At 42.1% G+C, this 24,963-nt stretch overlaps 1 protein-coding gene across 1 annotated transcript; it reads right to left on the bottom strand.

Annotated features, from left to right (window-relative positions):
* Window positions 1-1,838: 1,838 nt before the first annotated feature.
* UTP25 (UTP25 small subunit processome component) lies at window positions 1,839-24,167 on the bottom strand. Its single transcript, XM_025877917.2, has 12 exons — window positions 23,918-24,167; window positions 23,135-23,174; window positions 21,763-22,000; window positions 19,631-19,801; window positions 17,426-17,514; window positions 15,502-15,912; window positions 13,488-13,707; window positions 11,676-11,878; window positions 10,288-10,470; window positions 10,063-10,175; window positions 8,998-9,243; window positions 1,839-2,421 (listed from the first exon to the last, which is right to left on the bottom strand). Exons 1-12 carry the CDS (start codon window positions 24,022-24,024, stop codon window positions 2,178-2,180), a joined length of 2,265 nt encoding a protein of 754 aa, XP_025733702.1. The 5' UTR covers window positions 24,025-24,167; the 3' UTR covers window positions 1,839-2,177.
* Between the last annotated feature and the right edge of the window lie 796 nt (window positions 24,168-24,963).

Genomic DNA, 24,963 nt, shown 5'->3' on the forward strand with positions numbered 1-24,963 from the left:
AGATCTGGGAGTCTTGTGAACAGTGATAATGCAAGTGATGAAATCAGCTACGATGCACAGGGTAATGAACATGGAAACAGAAGAGGGGGTCCCCTTCTTCCTCCTATCTCTGAACTAGGCAAGTGAACTCATTTTTCTCATCATCTACAGGCTCTATGGTAAACAAGAGCACAAGTAGGCCAATAACCACAGGATACTCTATGAATATAAAGAGTTCTTTGTAGCACAGGTTCGGCCAACTTGACTGTCACCTCAATTTTCAGAACTTTAGGAACCCAGCTGTATATGGAATGAATAGTTCCACGCTGAGTAAAGAGAGGAATAAGAATGCCTATTTAAATATTCAGCAGAAAGACTACCCCAAAAATGATTTTACTTTTTTTTGATAAGCAATTTTAAGTGTGTCCAAGTAAAAGAAAATCTGTACCAATTATGGGTTGTTCCATTGAGGATAATGGGAGCCACATGTCTCACTATCTGAGGAGTTACAACTACAGAGAGGGAGAAAACTAGAAGGTATCCTTGATGTCAGACTGGAATCAGAGGTGTGGTGTGAATTCATGGTTTTCAGTACATGGATCCAGAAATAAAATTTAGATGCTGTGTGTGTATACATGTCCACACCAATTGTAATGGATTATAATCCACTGAATAGAAGGTGAAACTACAAGTCCATACTGACATAAATTAATAAAGAGGAAAAGAGGAACTCCGTACTGGAAAAGCCTGGCAAAACACTGCCTTAAACAAGTGACTGGCTCGGTCAGTAGAATGTGCGCCTCTTGATATTGGGGCTGTGAGTTCGAGTCCCACACTGGATGTAGAGATTACTTAAAAATAAAACCTTTAAAAAAAAATTAAGCAAAAACAAAAGAAAAACCAGTGGTCAGTTAGCATCATCAGTGTTGGGGCAAGGGGAGAGTATGTGCCACCTGAGGAGATGCAGTGAGGAGGACACAGCAGTACATCAGTGTTCCCGCCAACGATGCGTAAACTAAACCTATCAAAGGGAAACATTATCCAAAAATAAACAACCTGATATCTGCAAAAGTGTCAAAGTCAAGAAGGCCAGTGAAAAGCTGGGGTACTCTTCCAGAATAAAGGACACTACAGAGATGTGACAATTAAAGGCAGTATGTAATTCTAAACTGTATCCTTTTGCTATAGGGGACATTACTGGGACATCTGGCAAATAGGGTACGAGGATTAGATGGCAATAGGTATGAATGGCAATGTCTAGATTTGATATTTTTTTTTTGGTTACACAGAAACAGGTCCTTGTTTATAGGCAATACACACTAAATTCAGGGGTAACTTTTATGAGTGATAAGGCCCATCATGTTAGCAACTTATTCTCAAATGGTTTAGGTTCGGTACTTGTAATTTTTATGGGAATATTTTAAGATAAAAATGTTTTTAAAAGTGCAACTTTCCTGTCATTTTAGCTGTTATACGACTTACAAAATGACTACAGTAATAATGAAGACAGTGATATTAAAGATGGCTATTTCAACACTAAGAGTTTCACAAAATTCTTGAAACAGAGCAGAGATTATGTTATTTTAAATAATGTGATTTTAAGTGTAAATTTTAAATAAAACATTTACTATTATGAATTAAAGAAAGATCAGTGAATGTACTCTTCTAGGTTGAATAAAAATAGAATGTTTAAGGTTTAAAAAAAGTTTGGCTGGAGAAAAGTAATAGTTTTTGCAAAACCTGTGATCCAAAATTATGATATTCAGCAGCAAGAAGTATTCCAATTTCTCATAACCAGTTCTCAAGCAATGACACATATGCCTTACTTTAAGAAAGCATCAAACAGAAATAGGCAAATCTGAAAGAATTTACCAAGCGTAATAAATTAGAGAATAAAATAACAATAAAAGAATTTATGGCTTACAAAGAGTTTCAAGTAGAAGTTTTTCCCTCTGTAGACACGTTAACCTCTCGGAATTCTATCAGCTCCCTCCTAACCTCTGAAAGACGTGACCAAATCTGGTTTACATTTAACTTTTCAGGGACACATGACCTGAAAAGAATTATCCAGTATGATGCTGCCTGGTGCTCCTTCCTTGTAGCAGTCCTTCTCTCATATAAGTGATCAGACCTGGGTCCAAGGGCACAGAAGCAAGCATTATGTATCCCGCCAACACCATTCCCTGCCCAACAAATTCTCATCTCTCTCCAGTGATGAAGAGGTGGACATTCTTCTTGGACTGTAGCATCTGTGCAGCACACTCCACACCAACCACAGCAGCCAGCCTCTGGGCATCATACTTGGAGTAGAGGACAGTGCAAGTCCAGGTGGCTTCCCCTCCTCTGCTGGTGGCGCTCAGCATGTTACAGACTTCACTGTAGAAGTGTGGGTACGTTGGCAGTTCATAGAAAATCAGGTTCCTGATCCCTTTAATGGTATACCTATTAGAAGGGGAAAGAGAGGCTATATCTACTTGAGAAAATGTATGGAAAAGCTACCTAAAAGTCTGACAGGGGCAGAGCTCACTCCTGCCGCTGCACGCCCAAGGAGGAGGGTAACACACACACAACCAACAGACGAAAGGTTATTTTAACTTGGGTTGGAAGGACTTATTTTGTGACAACACGTTGGAATTCCTAATGTTTGGCTTAAGATCATGATAAAATAAATTTTATCATTTCTTGAGTCTACTCTGGGTAGACTGAGGTAGACTAGGACTGAAGATCTGTCACAGAAAACTTAAAAAGCAAACACTTAACAACTTAACATTACCCTTAATATAATCGGGCAAAACAGAATGTTCTACAATGGAGAGGAGGTCAGACCCAGTGTACGAGATAAACTGCATAAACTGTAAATGCGTTCCCATCAATCTTTTCTTGTCACTCTGTAGACATGCTACCTCCATGGCAGATGTCCCAAGTTCATCCATTTACAAAATCCTGCCTGAGGACCCATTAAGCATTATGGAAAAGCAATTAATTTCAACAGCGTATGCACTTCTTTCCCTGCTGCTGTGTGACACAGTGGTGGTGGGGGGTGAAGACCCTAGGGACTCACCGTATGGTTCGGGTCGAGGTCAATTATTCCCTCTGGGGCCCCATAACAAAAGATTTTATAGTTGACAAGGTTCTGATTTTTCCTATTAAAGCTCTCTCCTATACTGCTGATGTTAGACTCCCTTGGGAATTTTATTTTATTCACAGAGAATAAGCTTTCCTTGTCTTCTTATCTCATGGATCATCCTGACCTCTGTAACAATCCTCGTCTTCCAAACTATAACTGCAATCCACTACTTGGTTCACCCTTAACCTTATCATAAAGAAGAAATTCTAATGGCTAATGACTTGAAGAAACTGTTCTACCTCACTAGTTATCAAAATAAACAAAAATAAACATAGAGTTCTTCTTCTGCTTAGTATACAGTAAACTCAAGAGAATACTGCTTCCACAATACCAAGAAAAAGCCAGATAACTTACAAAAGCATTCCTTTTCTTGGGCCTAGACAGCTGATGTCACAAGGCAACCAAGTGAGGTGATTCAATGGTGCGCTGGTGTATGCTTAATAACTGCTTCTCACTGAGGAAGAGTGGGTGCTGATTTGAAGCAACTGCCAATTTCTGTGGTGTAAATATTCCCACCATGGACAATTTCAAGCTACCAATGTCATGTTACTGAGCTCAGGAGTTGGGAAGAGACACACAACCAGATCTCAAGAGCCAGCCCACCACTGACTGAACTCTGAAGTGACAAAGCCCTTTGCAGAGAGACAGGAAACAAGAACTACTTCACTCTTGAAGGAGCACAGGAGGAAGACGGCAGCTGCCAAGAAAGTGGGTAGCAAGAAAACAGCTACACTTTTAACAAATTCTTAAAGGGCAAGTGTGGGCCTATGTGACAGTTCAGAATCCCTGAGATTTGTGGGTGCTCCTTTAGCTCACACTCACTCACGAATTCTTTTCCACAGGCCTCCTTTGGGAGTCCTGGAGAAAGATGGGAGGCAAGGCAGAAGACCTGAGAGGGACCCCTTTGGTGAAACCACTCACTTCCCAGACCCCTATCTATATGAAGCAAAACTCTGAAATTGATGAGAGAGGGGCAAAGGTCAACTGTTGGGGGGGGGGGGTAAATAAAGCAAGTCATCTGGGAGCAGTAAAACCCCACCCCACCCTTCCCCATCACAAGACTTATACCGAGTAGAAAGCAACAGCAGACTGTCCCTGGGGAAAGAGCACGAAATCCACTCAGCCCAAGATCCTGCACTGACATAAGCAGAGGTCTGCCACCACCGTGGGAGAAGCAGGAAACTCTTTCCTGCCAAGACCCCTTACAGATACCAGGTAGGGTTCGGCTGCCATGGAGTGTGCTACAGGAATGCTGAGAAGGCCCCACCTCCACAGCCCAGAACGAACAGGGCTTGCCTAAAACCAAGCTGCACCAAGAGAACCCCAACCCTACCTCAAGCCTCACAGGGAGTAACAAGCAAGAACAGCCTGCTACTGGGGGAGGGGCTAGAGTGGGGAGAGACCCCCTACCCCGGCACAGGAGAACAGGGCTTGGTGAAAGCAGAGAGACAATCAGGACACAGAAAAGACCCTCTGGCACCCCAGGCCCCACACTAAGCCACTGTGTGCTAGAGAATTTGAAGTCTGTGAAGAGTGGAAGATTAGCCACAAAAATAACCAAATCCTGACTAGATTCACAACTCCAACACTAGTGGCCTGACAGAGTAAGAGGTGTGCCTGGGTGTAAGTACTACTCATCTCACCCTCTACATTCAACAGACAATTATAAAAAAACAAAAATGCAAGAACAAGACATTAAAACACTGATGTACCATTTTGGCTATCAAGTCACTGGCAACAAGTGGGGTTTTGCAGAAATAGGCCAATGGAGTACAAATTATCAGGTGTGTGTATTTTGGGGAGGGGGAGACAAGATATAGGGAAGATAGTAGAGAGCAAATAAGCAACAATGTATAATAAATTTCTCATTGTGTACAGACTTTGAGCTAACAGGTTTTCCTCTCCACATTTATCCTAATGAAATAAGTAAGCAACTATGCCATCAACTATGCATATGGATGTTCTTGGCCCTGTTGCATATAATAGAACAATTTTTTAAAAAATCTATATACCATTAAAAGGAAACTGGGCTAATTATATATCCATACAACATGACACTATGTAGCCATTAAAAAAGGATGCAATACACCTCATAGATTACTTATTAATTAAATAGAAAAGGTACCTTTACAATGGAGAGATCTAGAAGACCCAATTTTTTTTTTTTTTTTAAGATTTTAGTTATTTATTTGACACAGAGAGACACAGCGAGAGAGGGAACACAAGCAGGGAGAGTGGGAGAGGGAGAAGCAGGCTTGCCGCCAAGCAGGGAGCCCAATGTGGGGCTCAACCCCAGGACCCTGGGATCATGACCTGAGCTGAAGGCAGACGCTTAGTGACTTGAGCCACCCAGGCGCCCTAGCAGACCCACCTTGACCAAATGATTACATTTAGCATCTCCAAATATGATATAAACTGACATTATGTGACAAGATGCAGTGGAAAGTATATAATATTCTCTATGTAGAGTTCTTACCAAAGATATTTAAGTCAGTGATTCCCAACTTGGCTGTACTTTGAATCACCTGTTTGCATGTATGAAGTATCCATGCTTCGTCCCCAGCCCCAGACACAGGGATTTAATTGGCATTGGGATATGACCTGGGTATTTGGATCTTTAAAAGCTCCCCAAGGGGATTCTAATGTACAGCAAAGTTTGGGAACCACTAATCTAAATAATAAAAAAAAAATAATTAGACAATCCAGACTCTGGAACATTCTAAAGGAAACTGGACTGAATTCATTAAAAAAAAAAAAAAGCAAGAGAATTATTCTAGGTCAAGGTTTCTTAACCTTGGCATTAATGACATATTGAGCCAGATAATTCTCTGTTGTGGGGCTATCCTGTGCACTCCAGGATATCTAGAAGCATCCTCACCTCAACCCATTAAAACCACTAGATTACTAGAATAACGCTCTAGTCTTGACAACCAAAAATGTCTCCAGGAAAACTGCCCCCAGCTGAGAACTACTAAGATAGACTAAAGAAACATTAACCAAACGTAATGTATGATTCTTAACTGAATCCTGGATTAGGGGATGAAACTCTATAATGGTCAATGTAGGGACAACTAGGAAAATCTGAATACAGACTATATATCAGATGATATTACTGTAGTAATAACAAGTGGTATGATAATGGTATTGTGGTTAGATAAAAGTTAGGAACTACACGCTGAAAGAGTTAGGGGTTTAGCATCATTAAGCCTCCTGCAGTTTATTTACAAATGCTTCACAGGAGGAAAAATAACATGTGAATGGACAGAGAGAAGGAAAGAAAGAGAACAGGGGTGAATGCAAATGTGGCAAAATGCTAAAAGCTGGTGAAGTCCAAGGAGTTATAGATGTTCACTATTAGTCTTACAATTTCCTTTGAAATGAAATCTTTCCAAATAAAAAGTTGGGGGAAGGGAGGATGTGACAGAGCTATATATACCAACTTAAAAATGGACCTATGATATACACATATGTATGCCAAATTGTTAACATATTAAAATTGTTTTTCAATAAGCACTTAAAACATACAAAAGAAAAAAAATCCCGTAAGTACAGTGTGATCCCAATTTAGTATCTTTAAAAAAAAAAAGTCTGTGTGTGTGTGTGTATATGTGTGTACTGGATGTCCTTAAACTAAGGACAAAGGACATGCCAGAGGTCTAGCTCACCTGCCAACTGTGAAAGATAAAGGAGGCACCTACAGCTGATGTGAAAGGCTAGCTCCTCCACACTGTCTATAAAGATGGTCTGCTACTTTCAGAACTGGGATTCTCATGTAGGGCCGGGGGTACTCAGGAACACACCAGCAGCCTTTCCCAACCCCATAAATCCCACCTCCAGAGTTTCTGACTTGCACCCTGGTTGAGAATCCTCCTGCTGTAGCAACCCAGCGACATGCTCAGGGAAAGAGCTGTGAAGCATCCCATCCTCAGGCAGGCCATCATGACCAAAGGCCTGTCCAATCCTAATTCTACTGGTTTCATCCCCCAAACCCACAAAACACGACTAATCTTCAGGTTGAAAATATTTTGCCAGCTTGCAAATGAGCAGTGGTATTTCTAACACTGCCTACTTCCACAGAGAATATAAATAACGAATTTCAGAGTTGGATACTAAAGTTTAACATACATGTACCTCTCCCAAGGTCAAATCAAATCACAAAAGCATTGCAGATAAAAGCACCTCTCATCACCTTGGTGACCTCTCAAGCAAAAAAATCTATAGTTGGAAACCTTGAGATAATTAGCAGTCGCAGAACACTGAAGCACATTATTTCTATTCATCTTAAACACAGAATATACCAATTAACCTGGCCCAGGGTATAAAGTAAGTGATACATGCTAGGTTTGTCTTTATTGTGATTTGGGGGCAAAAGAGTTTGGTAAATACAGTGGTGTAAGACAGGGGACTGTCATGCCTACTTGAGACATCATGCCCTCTCCTTGAAAAGCTGCTCTTTGAGAACAGTCTTCATCCCAGCCTAATTCATACTTGCTATAAACAATCACACTGGGACGTTTTCCAATCCATCCACTTCACTTAAAAGGCTTGCTTTCATGTGTCAAGATAATGGAAAACGAAGGGCTCTTAAGACCTGCTGAGTGCAAACTCCCCCAAAATATCACTTTCCAACATGAATGAAAACAACAACTTACTGGAACAAAGCAAATAATGATGCCAACAAGCAGGCATTAATACTCTTTGGCCAAGCAGCCCTGTGTAGATGGCCAAAAAGGGAGCCCAGGGAACACAAGTGCAGCCATTTCTCATCTCTCCATTCTCAGATCACCCAGTCAGCAGAATACCCAAAGAGGTCATGTCATGTCAGCCTCCTCTGCTATGGCAGGCTGCTGGATTCCTCCCTCCCCATCTTGGTAACAAGAGCATGTCTGTGGAGCACATCCTAACATAAGCATAAACTAAAAGGCAAAGCAATGCCAACATGCATCATCGAATATGCTCCAAAGCCTGAAAGATTCCGGCTTCTGTGTTTGGGGTTCTCTGAGAAAACGTGCCCCTCAGTAGTATATATGACTGAGAGTTAAACAGTAAAGGCAAAAACATCAATTCACTGAACATTATTGCACATCAGGAAGGAAAAGATAATAGGATGCAATTTCCATCTCTCTATAGATAAGGGTTTAAAAAGGGCTTTTTCATTTGACAGCAGAGACAGACTTGGCAAAACAATAAAATACCTGACTTCTGGGGGCACAAGTGGCTGCAAATAGTAACAGAAGGCTCAATATTACTAACGCTCTAATTAGAATTTTTTCTAAAAAGCAAATACAATTTGTCAAAAATCACATAATGGGGAAGCTAAGCAAATACTGAAATCACTAAATAATCAACTCTAAGTCCCTCCCCTTTTGCCTCCCACAAACAAAGGGCCCCTCAGTCCTGGTCTCCTTGTGAGGAAGTGTGTGTGCACCTCCTCAAAACACACCTTAACTCTCTGGACACTGACCGTGTGCTCAGCCTCCAATTCCACAGACCACATAGCCTCTGCTATTTTGTCTGTGCTTCCATGACAGTTCCCTCTCCTTCCGAGATTCACTTCAGTTGTGCTACCTCAAAGTGTTCAACTGAGTAATGTCTTTCTTGAGGTGTACAACCACAACTACAGGAAGTATTCCAAGTGTGAACCCACTCCAGATCTGCACACAGATTACACTACAGTCACTCACTTGTCTCTACCTTTTCCAACAATACCCATTTTGGGAAGAGACCAACCAACCAAGAAGAGTTCCAAAACCCTCTGGCTTCTCCACAGAAAGTAAAGTGAAAGAGGACCTTATAGCACTGCAAAGACTGCCACACACTCAGAAGCAGGCCATAATTTGCACTGCATCTTCCCCTCCTGAGAGGACACTCTAAACCCAGCACTACTTTACCTTTTGTAGAAATGGAAGCGCTCTGTGAGGAGCAAGAACTGTTTCTCTCCTTGAAGGAAGAAGTGTCTGGCCCTGGAGATACCAGACTTCTGGGTGTACTCGCAGATGTGGGTGAAATTCAGTTCTTCCTTCTTGAAGTAATTCCGGAGGCGCACAAAGTCAAAGTAGGAGGGGACATAGATGAGCGTGTGAGACATGACGGCATCACGATACTGAGGCAAAATCTTGTTCACAAAAAAGTTAAACCTGATTTGAAAAAGCAAAGGGCAAAGTCAATGATTTAGAGATTGGCCCACAATGTCACCACTAACTGGGTTACCCTGGGCAAGTCACAGTCTCCTTCTACCTCCCTCAAAGAGGCCAATCTGGTTTACATCATCACAAAGAGATTATGTAAGGATAAAAAAAAAAAAAAGTGCTAACTCAATTCACTGTAAAAAACCAGATGTGATGTCAGTGTATCCCAGAGAATTATTCTAGAAGTAGATAAGCACACCATTCATTCATTCATTCATTCATTCATTCTGTGGTCAATTAATCAACAAATAATTACTGAACACCTCTCATACGCAAAGCATCTTTCTCCTACCATGGGTCTCCCGATGAAACACAATGAAGAGACAGGGAAAATGCAGAGAGAATTAGAAATACTGGAACCTTTGTATTTGCAGGAGGCAAAAGGTGAAGAGCTTACAGTTGATTATTTAAAGGTTGCAGTGTTTGCTTCTGGGCATTAGTTCTTGCCCTGAAGGGCTTATAATTAAGTTGTTGGCATGGAACACTTAGCAGCATTAAGCAGTGTAATGTAATTAAGAAATGCCACAATCTCATGGGAAGAATCCCTGACTTACAGTACCAATGCTGCCACTAACTAGCTAGGAGAACTAGGACCTCTCTGGGCCTCAGTCTCCTCCTCTGTCAGTGACGACCGGGTTCAATGATCTCCTATCATTTGGTAAACAGTAGTCAGTAAAATCAACACAGAATCCAATTCTAAATCCATATCCTGAAGCTAAATCCCTCTCTGTGATCCCCAGGGACTAGGGACTAGGGAGGGATAGGTACCTGGCATCAATCACCGAAGCTAGGTTTTCAGCTTCCATCCTCTGGAAGACATGTGGAAGCTGCACCAGGACATGGCTGATGGAGCCTGTCATTGGGACGTTCCTCACAGCCACCTGCCAGGAGTCAATGAGAACATTAGGAAGTGAGCCATCCTCGCCTTAAGCCTCATGACCCGAACAGTACACAATGCTTCATGAAGATCCACAGAAATGAGGAGGAGCCCACCTGGCCTTGCAGATTGACGCAGTACTTGTTGAACACGGAGTTGATCTGGGCATCCTGTAGGGCCCCAAAAAGCAGGGTCTGGCGATAGTACTTGGACCAATTATTGAGGTTCCACATCCTTACTCGAGAGAAGTCCACCCCATGAGAATCCAAAGGCAGTAGATTCATATGGTTCATCAAATGCTTTGAGCAGAAATAACACTAGTATTAATTTTTATTGAGGATATACCTGTTGGGCATTGCTAAGCATTTTACAAGTCTGTCATCTTACTAACCCCATGGAGTATGTACAGCCAAATTCCAAATTCCACCAGAAAAATCAAGGCTCAGATGGGTGTGAATTGCCCACTTAGGTGAACACCCCCGACAGGAAGGTAACCTAAAAATGGCTACCTCTTGGACCTTTCAGAAAGAATCAAAATAGTACCTCCAAGAATATTCCTTTGAAAGGAACTTCTGAAATGCCACCCCGGTCACTCTAGTGGTTCCTCAGTCCCAGACTTGGATAAGAAAGGAAATGACATGGAAAATAGAGCTGTTGTTCTTCAGTGACCTGGTTCTCAAAACAGGATATCCCCAGAGCCACTATACATGCCTTTCCCTCAAATTACAGAATATGACTCAACCATCAACATGCCTTTTCTATTTTAATTATATTTTCACTTTGAAATATATATTAAAGGATAATGAGTACTATAAATGTATTCCATACTTTACGAATTAAAGTATCCCCCATATTTGCCCCAATTCTTCCTGGGTCCCTACAAGCCCTGGGACTGTAGAAGTGAGTTCTCAAATGCCTTAAAAAAACAAACCTATGGTTCTGTGATAAGGACTGTTCCAAAGCAATTTGTCCAATCCTAAAATGGACAACACTGCAGAGTATGTGGGGAAGGAGGAAAAAATTACAGCCACAAGCTATATAGTAGGAGGATAAGGACATCCTACATTTCTCTGTAAGACAAGATCATACATTAAGAAATCTTGAGCAATGTTTTCCCATTTCCACTGAAGGCCAAACAAAAGAAAATGAGCATAAACTGTAGGAGGAATTATATTAGGTAAAGACATTCCTGGTCAGGAGGAACCAATCTACCAACCAGCCACACTAAAGTGGTCTATTAGCATAGGTGACCTTAAAGGGGAAGAAATCTTTTCTGGAGATTTGAAAATACTGGTAAAAATTTTTACTTCTCTGCATAATTATTGCCAACCTATGGGTAGAAGAGGAGATAAAAGGCTTTTTCAAATTGGAAAATGTGAAATATTTCCATTCCCAAACTGAGTACTCATTTGGACTTAAATAACCCTTCAAGACTTAAATTACTGAGCTTCTTCTCTCTCTAAATGTGAATGTTGTCATTCTAAATGTGAATGACCGCCATTACCAGGACATGCTCCCAGTTCTGCATCAGGTAAATGTCAGCTTGATCAATGATGAGAAGCTCAATGGAAGACAAAAAGTCAAAATCTCTCTTCTTCTCTCCTTCTGCACCAATGATGGTCCTCAAGCCCAATGGGGAGGCAATGAGGATGTCGGAGGAGTAAAAGGGGGCATAGAGTCGGATGCTTCTCTGAAGTATTGCCACTCCTACACAAAACAGCCAAGTACACAGCCATTCATTAGTTCCCACCAAGCCATTAGCTTCCAACCACTCACCGTGCATGCTGTACCTTCACATCTTTCCCCTTAGCACGTGACCGTGCTCCAGTTGTTTTCCTTCCTAAAATAATCATCCTCCCCTTGCCTCTATGGTCCTGTCTAGCTCTCATTCTCTTCCTTTTGGCTCAAACTTTTCCAGAGTGGTCTCCCCACTCACTCCTCAGTGCACTGCAATCTGGCCTGAACTCAGGACTCCACTGAAAGGACTCTTGCCAAGGTCACCAATTCAAGGACACTCACAAACACATAAAGCAGTATATTGAGCACATCCTCCTCGAAATGTTCTTTTCCTCACTGGTGGTTTCCATTTCTTTAACATTCATTTCTGCTTCTATCCCTGACCTGGCCGGCCCATACCTACCTTTCCAGATCCAAACAGCTCTTCCACAAGTCCCTGGTTCGGCTCTAAGTTCTACTTACACCCTATATAAGTTTATGGGTAATAAATCGGTAAATTTATTCACTAACGATGGCTGTAACACCACCTCCACAAAGATCTGTATTTCCAGTCCACATCTCTTTCCTGAGCCCAAAACTGACATATCAGCAGCTTGCAGGACACCTGCACAATGTTTAAAACTAAACACCTACTCTCTCGTCCCCACACCTGACACTCCAGCCACACTGAAGCCTATGTACACCTTAGGTCATGCTCGACGTATTCACCCTGATGCCTCTGCATGTTCAGTTCCCTGTGTGAACACTTTTCCTCCACTCTGACCACTGCTCTTTGTAACAGACTAAATCTTAATCAGGTCTCAACTTTCTATAAATGGCAACTCCACTAGGATGCATTCCCTAACTATCCTATCCCTGTTTTGAGTACAGAAATTGCTTTAAACGCTCCCAGAATATCCACTGCATCCTCTGATCAGCACTTATCATTCTGTACTATTTTCCCATTAGGCCAGATTTCCTTAACAGCAGGAAGCATAACTTTTATTTCTATATCTTCAGCTTCTTAGCAGTAGCTGGCACACAAAAGATGCTTAGTAAATGTTTTTCAAATGAGCTTATGTGACTAAAAGACGTTTTCCCAAGAATTTTACTCTATCAATATACAACCAACCAAGTATACGGGAGTTGAATGAGAGACAAGGAAAGATGTGACAAGTTCAGTGGCAGTCGGTAAGTTGTGAGTGGAGATACTTCTGGGGTAGGCACTCTACATGGCCAGTGGGAGGGAGGTCTACCATTATGCATAGACACTCAGCTTATTCAGCCTCCCCAGAGTGACCCACTCAGCCCCTGTCACTTCCAACTCCCCCTGTAGCAGCAAGTACTAGCTATGGGTGTGCCGAGACATTTCTGCCATAAATGTGCATGTATCTTTACATACAGCTTCAGAGGTGCTCCACCCCGTTACCCAAGCAAGACTCTCTCCCCTGGCAGACATGTCTCAAATGCACCCCGGTCCTGGTAGGAGGACATTTCACCCCACTGAGAGAATGCCTAATTCCAGGCTTCTTAGCCTCCGGCCATGTGAACCTCACACCATAGGGCCCTCAGGGTTTGACTTCTGACAAGAGGGAATTACCGATCCGAAAGTGGTCATCGATGTTACCGACAAACACAGCTTCGTAATCCTCAGGCCTCTTCAGGTTGGGTGGTCTTTCCTCAGGATCTGAGCCATACTCTCCCTTAAACCTCTTTTTGTTGCTCACAATTATTTTCTTCTTACTGTCACCCTCAAGGAGGCTGATGAAGAGCTGTACCACTCGCAGAGCAGCTTCCCGGAAGGGCACCACTATCAGCACCTGTGGAGGAAGCCATGGCAGCCTTGGTGGCACAGGGGGAAGGACCAGCCGTTGCAGGGCAGCCTGCTGAGGACATGGAGCTTAAGAACCCTCTGTAGAGCGGCAGGCCCTGGAAGGGCTCGTATCTCGGTCACCCCCTTTGCAAAGGACCTGGCTCGGTACTAGAAGCTGAGCACCTCTCATATCTACCGTATAGCAATTTCTGTACTCAACAGCACTGTGTCCTATGAACTTTAATCTCATGGCCTACGGGAGGCAATTCTCAACCAGAATGTGGAAATATCTTTCAGGATTAGGTCAATGCCTTTAACAGGTGTCCACTAGCAAAAATCCAATATAAACATACAAGGAATGTTACTCTCATTTCTGTCTCCCACAGAACTTAGTACAGTATTTTTATGCATAAGCCCCAAGGAATAAATATATGCTGAAAAAATAAATGAATTAGGAAAAAAATTTTAAAAATAAAATAAATGAATTAGGTATATAATAAGTAGAGAACAAATAAAGCTGGTAAAGAAAGGATTAGTGCATCACTACTTTTCTATTATGTTCCCTAGTACACTTTTCAGAAATGATGAGAAAACATTTCTGAAATAAGATCATATCTCAATGGGAAATGCAGGACTCAGTTTTCCAAACATTTCCAAAAATGCTTAAAGTTACAACTGGTGAAAATGAAAATAGAATATGCTTAACAATGATAAATTTCTAACTACCCTTCTGTAAATATCAACAATGTAAAAAACCTCTGTCAGATCCCATAATTCATCAAATTCTAAATGTGCTTCATGGGTAATCTGACTCATTCTTTTCTATAACTCTAAAATTACGTTCAAGACGCTGAGACAGTTTTCCAGAAAGGGAACCAGCACAGCTGGAGGGGTGCAGTGAGTCAGCCTAGTACAGTGCAGCACTGAGTGCCCATGACTGAAGAGGGCCAAGTTACTGTCCCAGCTACAACACGAAGTATCTAGGCTTCGGGTTCCCCAGCTATCACATAGGGGGCTGGACCAAGAAATGTCTAAGAGCCACATGAGTACAAAACCCTAGAATCCTATGAAACTCAGTGAAACAATCTAAAAAGATAAGACTTCTTCAATATGGAGGGATACAGGCTTAGGGGGAATGGGGAATGGACGACACAAGATGAAGCCACATAACATGAATAACGTGGGCCCAATTAAAAGACATTTTCTACCAAAGCTCTAAACCCACTGGAACTTAGGCTTACAAGCCCAAATAAATGTAATCATCACTTTAAGCAATAGTAACTATACAATGGAAAAATAGGAATTTCTGTTTTCCAAGGTTTACTTATGGGTGTGGCTCAGTAAAGAGAATCCTTGGCTCTAATTCCATCTCTGCTACTCCTTCCCGGGGGCTCTTTAGCAAGGCCCTCTACGAATCTGGGTGTCTGTCCATAGCTGTAATATTTAGGGATTGGATAAAAGGCTTCCTAAGGTTCCATTCATTTCTGAGAATCAAAAAAAAGAGATTTATAATGGAGTTATCATTTATGTATGTTCAGGGTTATCTTTAAAGAGAATTATCACAGAGGTACCTCTGACTCATGAATTTCCAATTAAATCCACGGTTAGAAACAGTCCACTGAGTTGTCTGCGGCACTGTTCTGGCACTACTTGGCCCATCTAACATGCTCGCTCTTGGACTCATTCATTATTCCAGTATTCGTATCATTAAAATACCTGAGTACGGCCAAGTGCCAGGCACCTATATGGCAGTGACTTGCAGCCTCCTTCTGGAGGACAAAGCTCTCCTGCTGCCACTTACCTTGGGCCTTGTTAGCCCTTGGTCTCTGAAGTCATCATCGTCACCCACCCCAAGTTTCTGGCTGCGGCATCTGCTATTGTTACCAAGCACCTGGGCATTGGCTTTGAGGACATGATTTATTACATGTAGGCAGTACACATGGCGGATCTCCTCCCCATTCTTCAGGGCAGTCCTTTCTGGGTAGAAGAGGTCCCGGTAAGAATTCATAATTAAGAAGAGCTCTTTCTGGAGGGATGTGAAGGGGCCACTTGATTTTGGGAGACCAGAAAGGAACTGGCTGTTGGTCTTGGTCCAGGTGGATTCCAGAGGCTTCTGGAGATGAAGCGACTTTAAATCAATGTCCTTTGAGGGTTTAAATGTCTCCAACTTCTGAAACTTGGATGAAAAGACAAGTTGGCCCAATATGGGCCACTAGGGAAAAGACAGATCAAGACATAAGTTAGAAATTCATTATAATACATTGTGTTCACACAGTAATTTCTAATTTACCAAACTCTCTCTGATTTGCCAGATCACCTCATTTAATTCTCACCAACAACCTGCAAGGTGGACACTATAATGCTCATCTTACAGTTTAGGAAAGCAGAGGTTCAGAGAGATTATAGGATTCAGACAAACGTGATCCAGGAGAGAACAGAGCTGAGAGCTTGAGCCCAAGGTTTCTGACTACAGCCTGAGCTCTTCACTATGTCAGTGTGTCCCAAATTATTCTGTGGAATATGTTCTAGGAAATCAAAATTTATTCTAGGAAAAAAAAGGGCTCCATGGTCAAATAACTTTGGTAAACATCACAAAAGCTAATCCCCCTCAGGGAGAGTCACAATGTATATTAGATACAAAAGGTTCTGATGAGTCCTATGACAAGAGCTCTATTCTCCCGTATTTAACCTCAAGTTTTCCAAATTTACTTGGGCATGGAATACATTTTTTTTAAGATATAGCTATTAAAATCATACACTATATTTTTGTGAAATACCAATTTGGGAATTTTTGCATTGTAACAAAACTGCTGATCTCAAGGGGGTAAAAAAAAAAAGGATGATCTCAGCAATAAAAAGAAATGGATTATTGATATGCCCCAAGAACTGGGGGTGGATCTCCAGGGAATTATGACTTTGGGGTGAATAAGGGGAACCTCCACCTGATAAAACAGTACAGAACTAAACACACACACAAAAGAGAAGGAGCAAAACTGATGAAAGCTGAGTAAGACAGAAGGGTGTGTCAATGTCAATTTCCTGGCCCCGATACTGTAGCATGGTTTCACCAAGATGCTACCACTGGGGGAAACTGGGCAAAGGGCATAAGGGATGTCTTTGTGTTATTTCTTTAAAATGCAGCTATAATTATTATTTTAATAAAAATTTCAATTAAAAAAGGATGACCAACTCTTAAAAACAGCATCCACTGGTAAAAAACAAAAAACACAAAGAAGCAAAAACTGTTCCACATCTGAGTAACTTAGTTGTGAACCTATCTCAGGTATTTCAAACAAACCAACAGCAGCAGTAGCTACTGTTTTACTCAATACTTTCTATGTATCAGTCAGTAAACTAAATTACTTCATTTTGAGGTAAGCATTACTGCCCCCCTCTAAGAGATGAGAACAAGATAAAAAAAAAAAAAAGGTAGATTAACTTGCCTTGGGTCCTGTAACAGCACCTCTCAGACGCTGGTCTAAACCCTGGTGTGCCTGTCTTTGAAGCCATTCTTCCCTGGCTCCCACACTCCAGTTTCCCAGGGCCTCTCCTGGCTACACCTGTGCCCCACGAGGCTCTTCCAGCCTTCCTATGTGCTATCTCCCCTATCAACTCAACTACCACTGGTGCCTATCATACATTCAAGGAGACTGCCGAAACCCAAGACCCTTGCTTTACTTGGAGCTTCACTTCGTTTGTGACGGGGATGACCAAGCAATACTTACTTTTAGCTGATGAGTAGTTTTGAGATTTGTGGCAACAGCCTGAATTTCTTTTTCCTTCAGTTCTTTGTTCACATGTTGTAGAAATGGATCTAATTCAGAAATCAAGAATGTCAGATAACTTGGGAGGAAACAGCAGGCATTTTTTGGTCTTCCCTCTAAATGGCACACTCTTTTCACAATGTTAACTCATCCTTTCTCCCATCTACTTTCCCCATCCTCTCTCCCAGCTCAAAAGTTTCTAACAGGTTCTTTTTCCTAAAGCATTTCTCTAATCACATTACTTCTCAGCTCAAAACCCTTGAAGAAACTTCTCAGTCTGAAATTTGGGGCACTCTAGGATGTACACCTCCAATCTACATCTCCAATATAATTTTTGAATTATATGGCCCTCAAATTCTTCTGCCTCTGTGGATTTCCTTCCTTCAATTAAAAATTCTATCCTTCCCTTCACCTCATTTTTGTATGTCCAAATACTATCAGATTAGCGTTATCTCCTGACTCACAATAAATATTTCCCTACAGCCTACTCTGCCAGGCGCAGTGCTGGTTCCACTAAGAGGCTATCCTCGGATCCTCCAGACAGTACCCCAACCTGCCCCCACCCACCCACCGCAACACTGTAAGATCCCTGACAGTCGCAGGTTCCATGCCTGATTTCTCTTGTACTGCAGGACACACAGAAATGCTCAATACTCAACTGGGGTGAACTAATGAACCAAATGGTAGTACCTATACTCGGGGTTATTTTCAGTCCTCTGAGCTGGCCACCCAACCCTCCCTTCCAGTCCCATCATTAAGAAGCAGAGAAAAGTTAAATGGCCTATGCAACGATCCAAATGGTAAAACCTCAAATGCAGTGCACTTTGTACTAAACACCTAAGAGTGAACAATGGACATAAGAATTCTAGGTGCTGATAAATCTGTACAGGCAAAACCACCAGAGGAATTTTAGGATAATCAAGTAATGTCTCCTCCATGGTTTTTATTTTTTAGAGGGGGAGGGAGGGAGAGAGTGCGCGTTGAGTGGTGGGGAGGGGCAAAGAAGGAGAGAATCTTAAGCAGGCTCCATGCCCAGCAGCAGAGCCCGCAACAGGCTCACACAACCTGTGATCATGACCTAAGCAGAAATCAACAATCAGACGCTTAACCAACTGAGCCGCCCAGGCGCCCCTCCTCCAAGGTTATTAAAGTTTTTATGGTTTGGAATGGAGTTAGTGCCCAAATTCTACCTGCTACTTCTCTTTCTCCAGCACAATAGCCAACAGAACCAAATGAGTCAAGTAAGAATTAAAATTTCAGCTTCATTAATGGTAGAGCTGGGTGGGGGCGCCTGAGTGGCTCAGTTGTTAAGCATCTGCCTTCAGCTCAGGTCATGGTCCCAGGATCCTGGGATCGAGCCCCGCATCAGGCTCCCTGCTCAGCAGGAGGGAGGCCTGCTTCTCCCTCTCCCACTCCCCCTGCTTGTGTTCCCTCTCTCGCTGTCTCTGTCAAATAAGTAAATAAAATCTTAAAAAAAATAAAAAAATGGTAGAGCTGGGTTGAAGAAGGGCAACGAGGCCAAAAATGGCAGTCAGAATACAGAATGAGACCAACCTGACTTGGCCTCTAGGTACAGGCTGAGAAAGTGGATCTGAGAGAGCAGAGACCTGCCTACACCTACCATACAGAGGCAGGCCTTGTCCAAGTCACTGCCACTGGGACAGAGGCATGACCAAGAGGCTGAGAGAGATTGGAGACAGAATGGCGCTTTTTGGCTTCGAAGGTGCTCCGTGGTAATGAGGACCAATGAAATTAGCCAATCCTGAGTCTTACAAATCTGGAAATTCCTACTCCAATAACAAAGAGCAAGTGAAGGGTAGAAAGAAAAATACAAAATATTTTTCTCCTTTCTCTTCCTTCCCTTTTTTGGGAGAAAATCAGAAGTCTTCCCCTAACCCCAACTGTGGAAATACGAAGTTTGCGGAACTGGCCTTCCCTACTATCACTCTTAGGCCATCTGTCTTACTAAATAGCCTCCTGACTCCCAGCACAGCCTAACCACTGAAAACCACAAAATAGTTCTGAGAAGTATTTCTGCCCAGTTCTAGATATACGTTCTAAACTGTTTCTATTGCTGCTCATTCCAGTAATAGGAGATTTAACACGTATTAGTGCACAAGCCCCCATACTAAGCACCTGGTGAATGCGAACACACACTGCTCTGACCTTGTGATACTTTCAGAGAACATGTGCTTCCACTTTCCTCTTCAAGAAAATTGGTTTCCAGGCTGAAGAGTGACTCGTGTTTTGCATCTGTAAACTCCTCAAGGGATTCTTGTGATGTGCCAAGCAGCCCATCCCCACCTTTTCCTTCAGGGTCAGCTGGTAAAACCGTACCTGTGATTTTGAGAAACATTTTGTAAAATTATTTATGCATAAATGTAATTATACTTCTATGGACAAATAAAATTTAATTCCTTAGCCTAAATCAACACTGAAGTTTATTACTATTATTTACTTTTAAGCAAATTCAGGTGGAAGACAAGTTTCAAAATTAAGCCTGATGGTTGACCCACTTCCACTTCTAGAAACTTATTTTAAGATGATAACTAGACAAAGTACACTAAGATGTACATGTAAGGATGTTCAAAGCAGCACTAATGATTATGACAAGAAATAACTGGAAAAATTGATTTCATCCTTTTCTATCAATGGAGTACTAATTAAATTACCACATATCATGTACAATGAAATACCATGTAATTAAGAAGCTAATTTGAGGGCGCCTGGGTGGCTCAGTCATTAAACGTCTGCCTTTGGCTCAGGTCATGATCCCAGGGTCCTTGGATCGAGCCCCACATCAGGCTCCCTGCTCCGTGGGAAGCCTGCTTCTCCCCCTCCCACTCCCCCTCCTTGTGTTCCCTCTCTCGCTATGTCTCTCTCTGTCAAATAAACAAATAAAATCTTTAAAAAAAGAAAAAAAAAAGAAGCTAATATGAATCCATGATTACTCACATGGAAAAGATCTGTGGTATACTATTAAAGAAAAAAGTAAGTTACAGAAGTGTATGAGCCCATTATGCACACACACATACACACACACACTTTTACTCACACATATATCCATAAAGAGTAATGGAAGGTTATATAAAATGTTAAAGGTGTTCATCCCAAGGTGGTGGAGATACAGGTTAACTACACTACCCTCTTAAATTTTTATGGTAAGTATATACTACTTTTATAATAAAAAAAAGCACAAACTTTTCACTTCTAAAAATCCAAAACAGGAAATAAAAAACAAACAAAACAAAACAAACCCTAAGTCTGAGGCAATGAACTTTTATCCCTGTAAAACTGATGAATTAAAATACTGAGAATGATGTATGACACCTTATAGAGAAAAAACAGCTGCAAGGAAAACAGGCATTACAGTATGATATAAAAAGTTACTCAGACATATTGACAATGAGATATACAAATCCAGCAATACAAAGTCATGAATTACTAATACATGAACAACATGGATCAGTCACAAAAAACGTGAGGAGCCAAAGAAGCCAGACACAAAAGGATACATACTGTATGCTTCCATTTATATGAATTTCTAGAACAGACAAAACTAATCTTTAGTGAAAGAAAGCAGGTCAGTGGTTGCCTCATGCCAGAGAAGGGAAACTGACTACAGAAGGACAGGAAGACACGTTCTGGCAGTATTGGAAATGTTCTCAATCTTGATTTCAGTGATAATAACATAGATGTATGTGTCAAACTCATTTAATTGTATACTTAAAACGGGTACACTTTATTGCATGTAAATCATACCTCCATAAAGTTAGTTTTAAAGTTAAAAGAAAAAATTCACCTAGAAGTCTGAGATATAGTTCCTTTAAGCTTTCAATCTCACCTGTTCTCTGAAGCCCCCTCATTTACTCTGACAATGTGCAACCAGCTGGAATCTCTTCAAGCCTTATAGCTAGCTATTCCATACAAATCTGCTGTTGAAAATTTTTGTATATTTTGTCTGTCTTCCATTAAACTTGGTTTCTCTAAGGATAGGCCAGTGATCTCTTTGAGACTGTCAAAAACAGCATTATGTTCTCTTTCCTCTGAATCAAGGGATCTTTACCTAGGACTGATGAAGTCCTGGAAATCATAAGCAAAAATATTACTTCTGCATTTTTCTGGCCATAGGGTCCTGTGTTTTCACAGATTCTCAAAGATATCACTGAATCAACAAGGTTAAGAGTCTCTGCTTTGGATCCATGTGCTTTCATCCAACTCACACAGTACAAGGCACTGTGCTCATGGGGCAATCTGTCCTGACGAAGATGATGAGCCCACACACCAGAGACACTTACTCTCCTGCACTTTGGTAAACTCTCCTGTTGTCTCTTTCTCCACACTGACGTCACTATCACCATCTTCACTGTTTATTTCCGCCTCATCTACGGCACTGTCTTCTTCCTCTTCATCTTCCTCCTCCTCATCTTCTTCTGGAGCATTCCTTAATGTGGCAAGTAGTTTGTGGTACCCAGAAACTTGTTCTGGTTCACTCTCTGCTTCACTTTCAGAACCTGAAGTATCTGAACTCTCTGACTAAAAGGAAAAATGGGAAATTTTATTTTATTTCTTTTTAAAGATTTTATTTATTTGAGAGAGAAAGAGAGAGCATGTGTGGTGGGAGGGGGAGAGGGAGAAGCAGACTCCCCACTGGGCAGGGAGCCCTACATGGGGCTTGATTCCAGGACCCCGGGATCATGACCTGAGCCAAAGACAGACACTTAACCGACTGAGCCACCCAGGCGCCCTGGAAAAAGGGAAATTTTAAAACAAAAATATTATTCTTATTTCTACCTTACGATTATCATTAGGCCAAAAATATAACTGGTTCCGACTTGCATAAATAAAAATTAGCTTTTCTGTAAATATGCAATCTTATCTATTCAATGATGCACAGCAACCAAGTTATTTTAAAAAGCTAGTCTAGTGGGATGCTTGAGTGGCTCAGTCAGTTAAGTGTCTGACTCTTGATTTTGGCTCAGGTCATGATCTCAGTGTCATGGGATCCAGCCCCACTTTGGGCTCTGTGCTCGGTGTTGAGCCTGCTTAAAATTCTCTCTCCCCCTCCCTACCCCATGCATGCATGTGCTCTTTCTCTCTCTCAAAAAAACAAAACAAAACAAAACCCAAAACCCAAAAAACCTAGTCTAGCTATGATTTTAGAATCTTTTCATCTTCTTTGAACTGCTTATGTTCTATATGGGAAGAAAGTGGACTAAAAACAGAGCTTTAGATTATAAGGAGATCTAATCTATGTGTCAGATATTTGGCATGCTGAAAGGAGCAATAGAAAATTGCAATACAACAAAAGAATGTATTGGTTTTTTCAGTTTGTTGTAATGAGTTAGGACCTTTGTTCAGTTTGTGGCTCCTTTTATGTTAAGTAAACAAGATACTCCTTTAGGATTCACCAGGAGCCCTCTGGTAAGCCTCCTTGACAGGTTCTAATAGGCTAGTCTCTCAGGAGAGTTTCAAACTCTGGCTACCATACTAGTTATCACAATGGCATTATAACAGACATCTGCATTCAACACTAAGCAATATTACTAAAATAATAGGTTACATCTAAAATCGAAAGGAGTGGAAATGTAGCCAGGCTTTATTATCATTATATACAATCTTAAACAACCGAGAACCAACTACTATAAAAAAAAAGGCATAAAGCATTACCAGTTGATAAATCTGTGGTTTTGCCTCCTTTCCAGAAACCCTGAGAAGAAACAGGTAATGTTAAACTCTACTAGCATGTAGCAATTAGTAAAAAGTCTAATGATAACTTTAAAGGAAAAAAGTACAGTATACTATTATAAATACATCATAAGTATAGTCATGTAAAAGCCACATATGCACCTGGACAGGGATTTTAAGAACCTAACAAACTGATAATAACTGACAAATTAAAAGTTTAACAAGGTCACATGACAGACTTAACTGGCTCTCATCGGAAAGAAGTATCACTTTAGCAAATAAAAGACCTTTTCTAGCACATTTCTTAATTATAATGCCCCTAATTGCTGATGAAGCGGCCCAAAGTGGAGTGGCGGGTGAGCACTAAGACCCTAGCTGAGAGTTTGGACACTTCGAGAGGAGCCCACAATTACCGATACACTGGTTTCCTCATTGTAACTGGATAGAACAGCGATGTCTGAGGGCCGAGACAATTCTTTAAAAACACACAAAAAACCAAAAACAATCTTAGAAAACCTCTGACGGTGCAAAAACCAGCACCCCACCCCCACAGGGGGCGTGCGGTCTAACTTAAAGCTAAGGGCTCAACAAAAGCAGGAGGACCCACGAAAAACCCCATCTCGGGTGGGATGCCACCGGCACCCCCCCCCCAAGCCGAGCGCGGGAAGAGTGGGGAGCAGCCCTGCCCCGATGCCCAGGGAGACCGGCGGGCCCAAGTTGGGAAAAGCCACGGGCACCGCTGGCCCCGGCACTGCCCCTCCATACTTGTCATAGAAGGGATGCTCCTCGCCGAAATCCCGAAGATGCTTCTTCTGCTTCTTAGTCAGGGTGGTGAGCAGCTGGCTCTGGCTGCGGCTCCTGCGTTTGCCCATAGCAAAAATGTCAAAGTCGCCCACCTTCAAGAGACGCGTTTCCCACCAAGCAGCTGTCTCGTCAGCTCCCACAAGCGGGGTCGCCCACGGCGCTTTACGGCGGAAGCAGGTTGCCAGAAAGCAGAGCCGTTTTACGTCATAGCTGTACCACAGGCGTTAGAACTTCCTGGTCTCGATTCTGCCCTCTAGTGAAGCTCTTTTTTTTTTTTTTTTTTTAAGATTTTTAAATTTATTTATTCGACAGAGAGAGACACACGGAGAAAACACAAGCAGGGGGAGCAGCAGAGGGAGAGGGAGAAGCAGACTCCCCGCTGAGCGGGGAAGCCCAACGGGGGCTCAGATCCCAGAACCCTGGGATCATGACCTGAGCCGAAGGCGGACGCTTAACTGACTGAGCCACCCAGGTGCCCCTCTAGTGAAGCTCTTTGGAAGCGCATGCACGCGTGCCTTTTGGTTCTCTGAGGTCGAGAACGTGGGCGGGCAGGCTTGGGGCTGCCCGGGTGCTTAGATGGGTGGGCTTACTTTGTGCTTCCTTTTGGGTCTATGGGAATCCTCCCCTTAAACGGGTGGTAGCGGAGTTGGTTGAATGCCCTGAGTTTATGTTGTGCTATAATAAAAATACCAACCAATATTTAAGGGTACCAGCACATCTCACTTCATTGTCACAGCAGTGCACACACAAAGAGGTCCTGTTCATATGCCCAATATTGCAGAGCAGGAAACTGATGCTTAGAAAACATTGCACATTAAAAAAGAAAAGGAAAAAGAAAAGAAAGAAAAAAGGAAAACCTTACAAACTAACAAGAGAGGATGGGAAATTTTGTTTGATGCGACCACAAGCTTTTACCCACTAGGGTCGGCCACCTATGTGTGCTGTATCAAGAACGGGGACACAGGCTGAGATACCCGCCCTCACCCCCCCTCATTTCCTGAAAGTAA

This window comes from Callorhinus ursinus, unplaced genomic scaffold (genome assembly GCF_003265705.2).
Source record: "Callorhinus ursinus isolate GAN/ISIS: 27379988/994484 unplaced genomic scaffold, GSC_fseal_2.0 scaffold13, whole genome shotgun sequence".
Classification (NCBI taxonomy): domain Eukaryota; kingdom Metazoa; phylum Chordata; class Mammalia; order Carnivora; family Otariidae; genus Callorhinus; species Callorhinus ursinus.

What these genes read in the sequence shown, in the direction of transcription:
- UTP25 (XM_025877917.2), bottom strand. Translation starts at nt 24,024, where the DNA reads ATGGGCAAACGCAGGAGCCGCAGCCAGAGCCAGCTGCTCACCACCCTG. An exon ending in AACCACAGATTTATCAACTG is followed by an intron (nt 22,001 to 23,134) that starts GTAATGCTTTAT and finishes TTTTCCTTTTAG; the next exon opens with TCAGAGAGTTCAGATACTTC. An exon ending in GTTTACCAAAGTGCAGGAGA is followed by an intron (nt 19,802 to 21,762) that starts GTAAGTGTCTCT and finishes TCAAAATCACAG; the next exon opens with GTACGGTTTTACCAGCTGAC.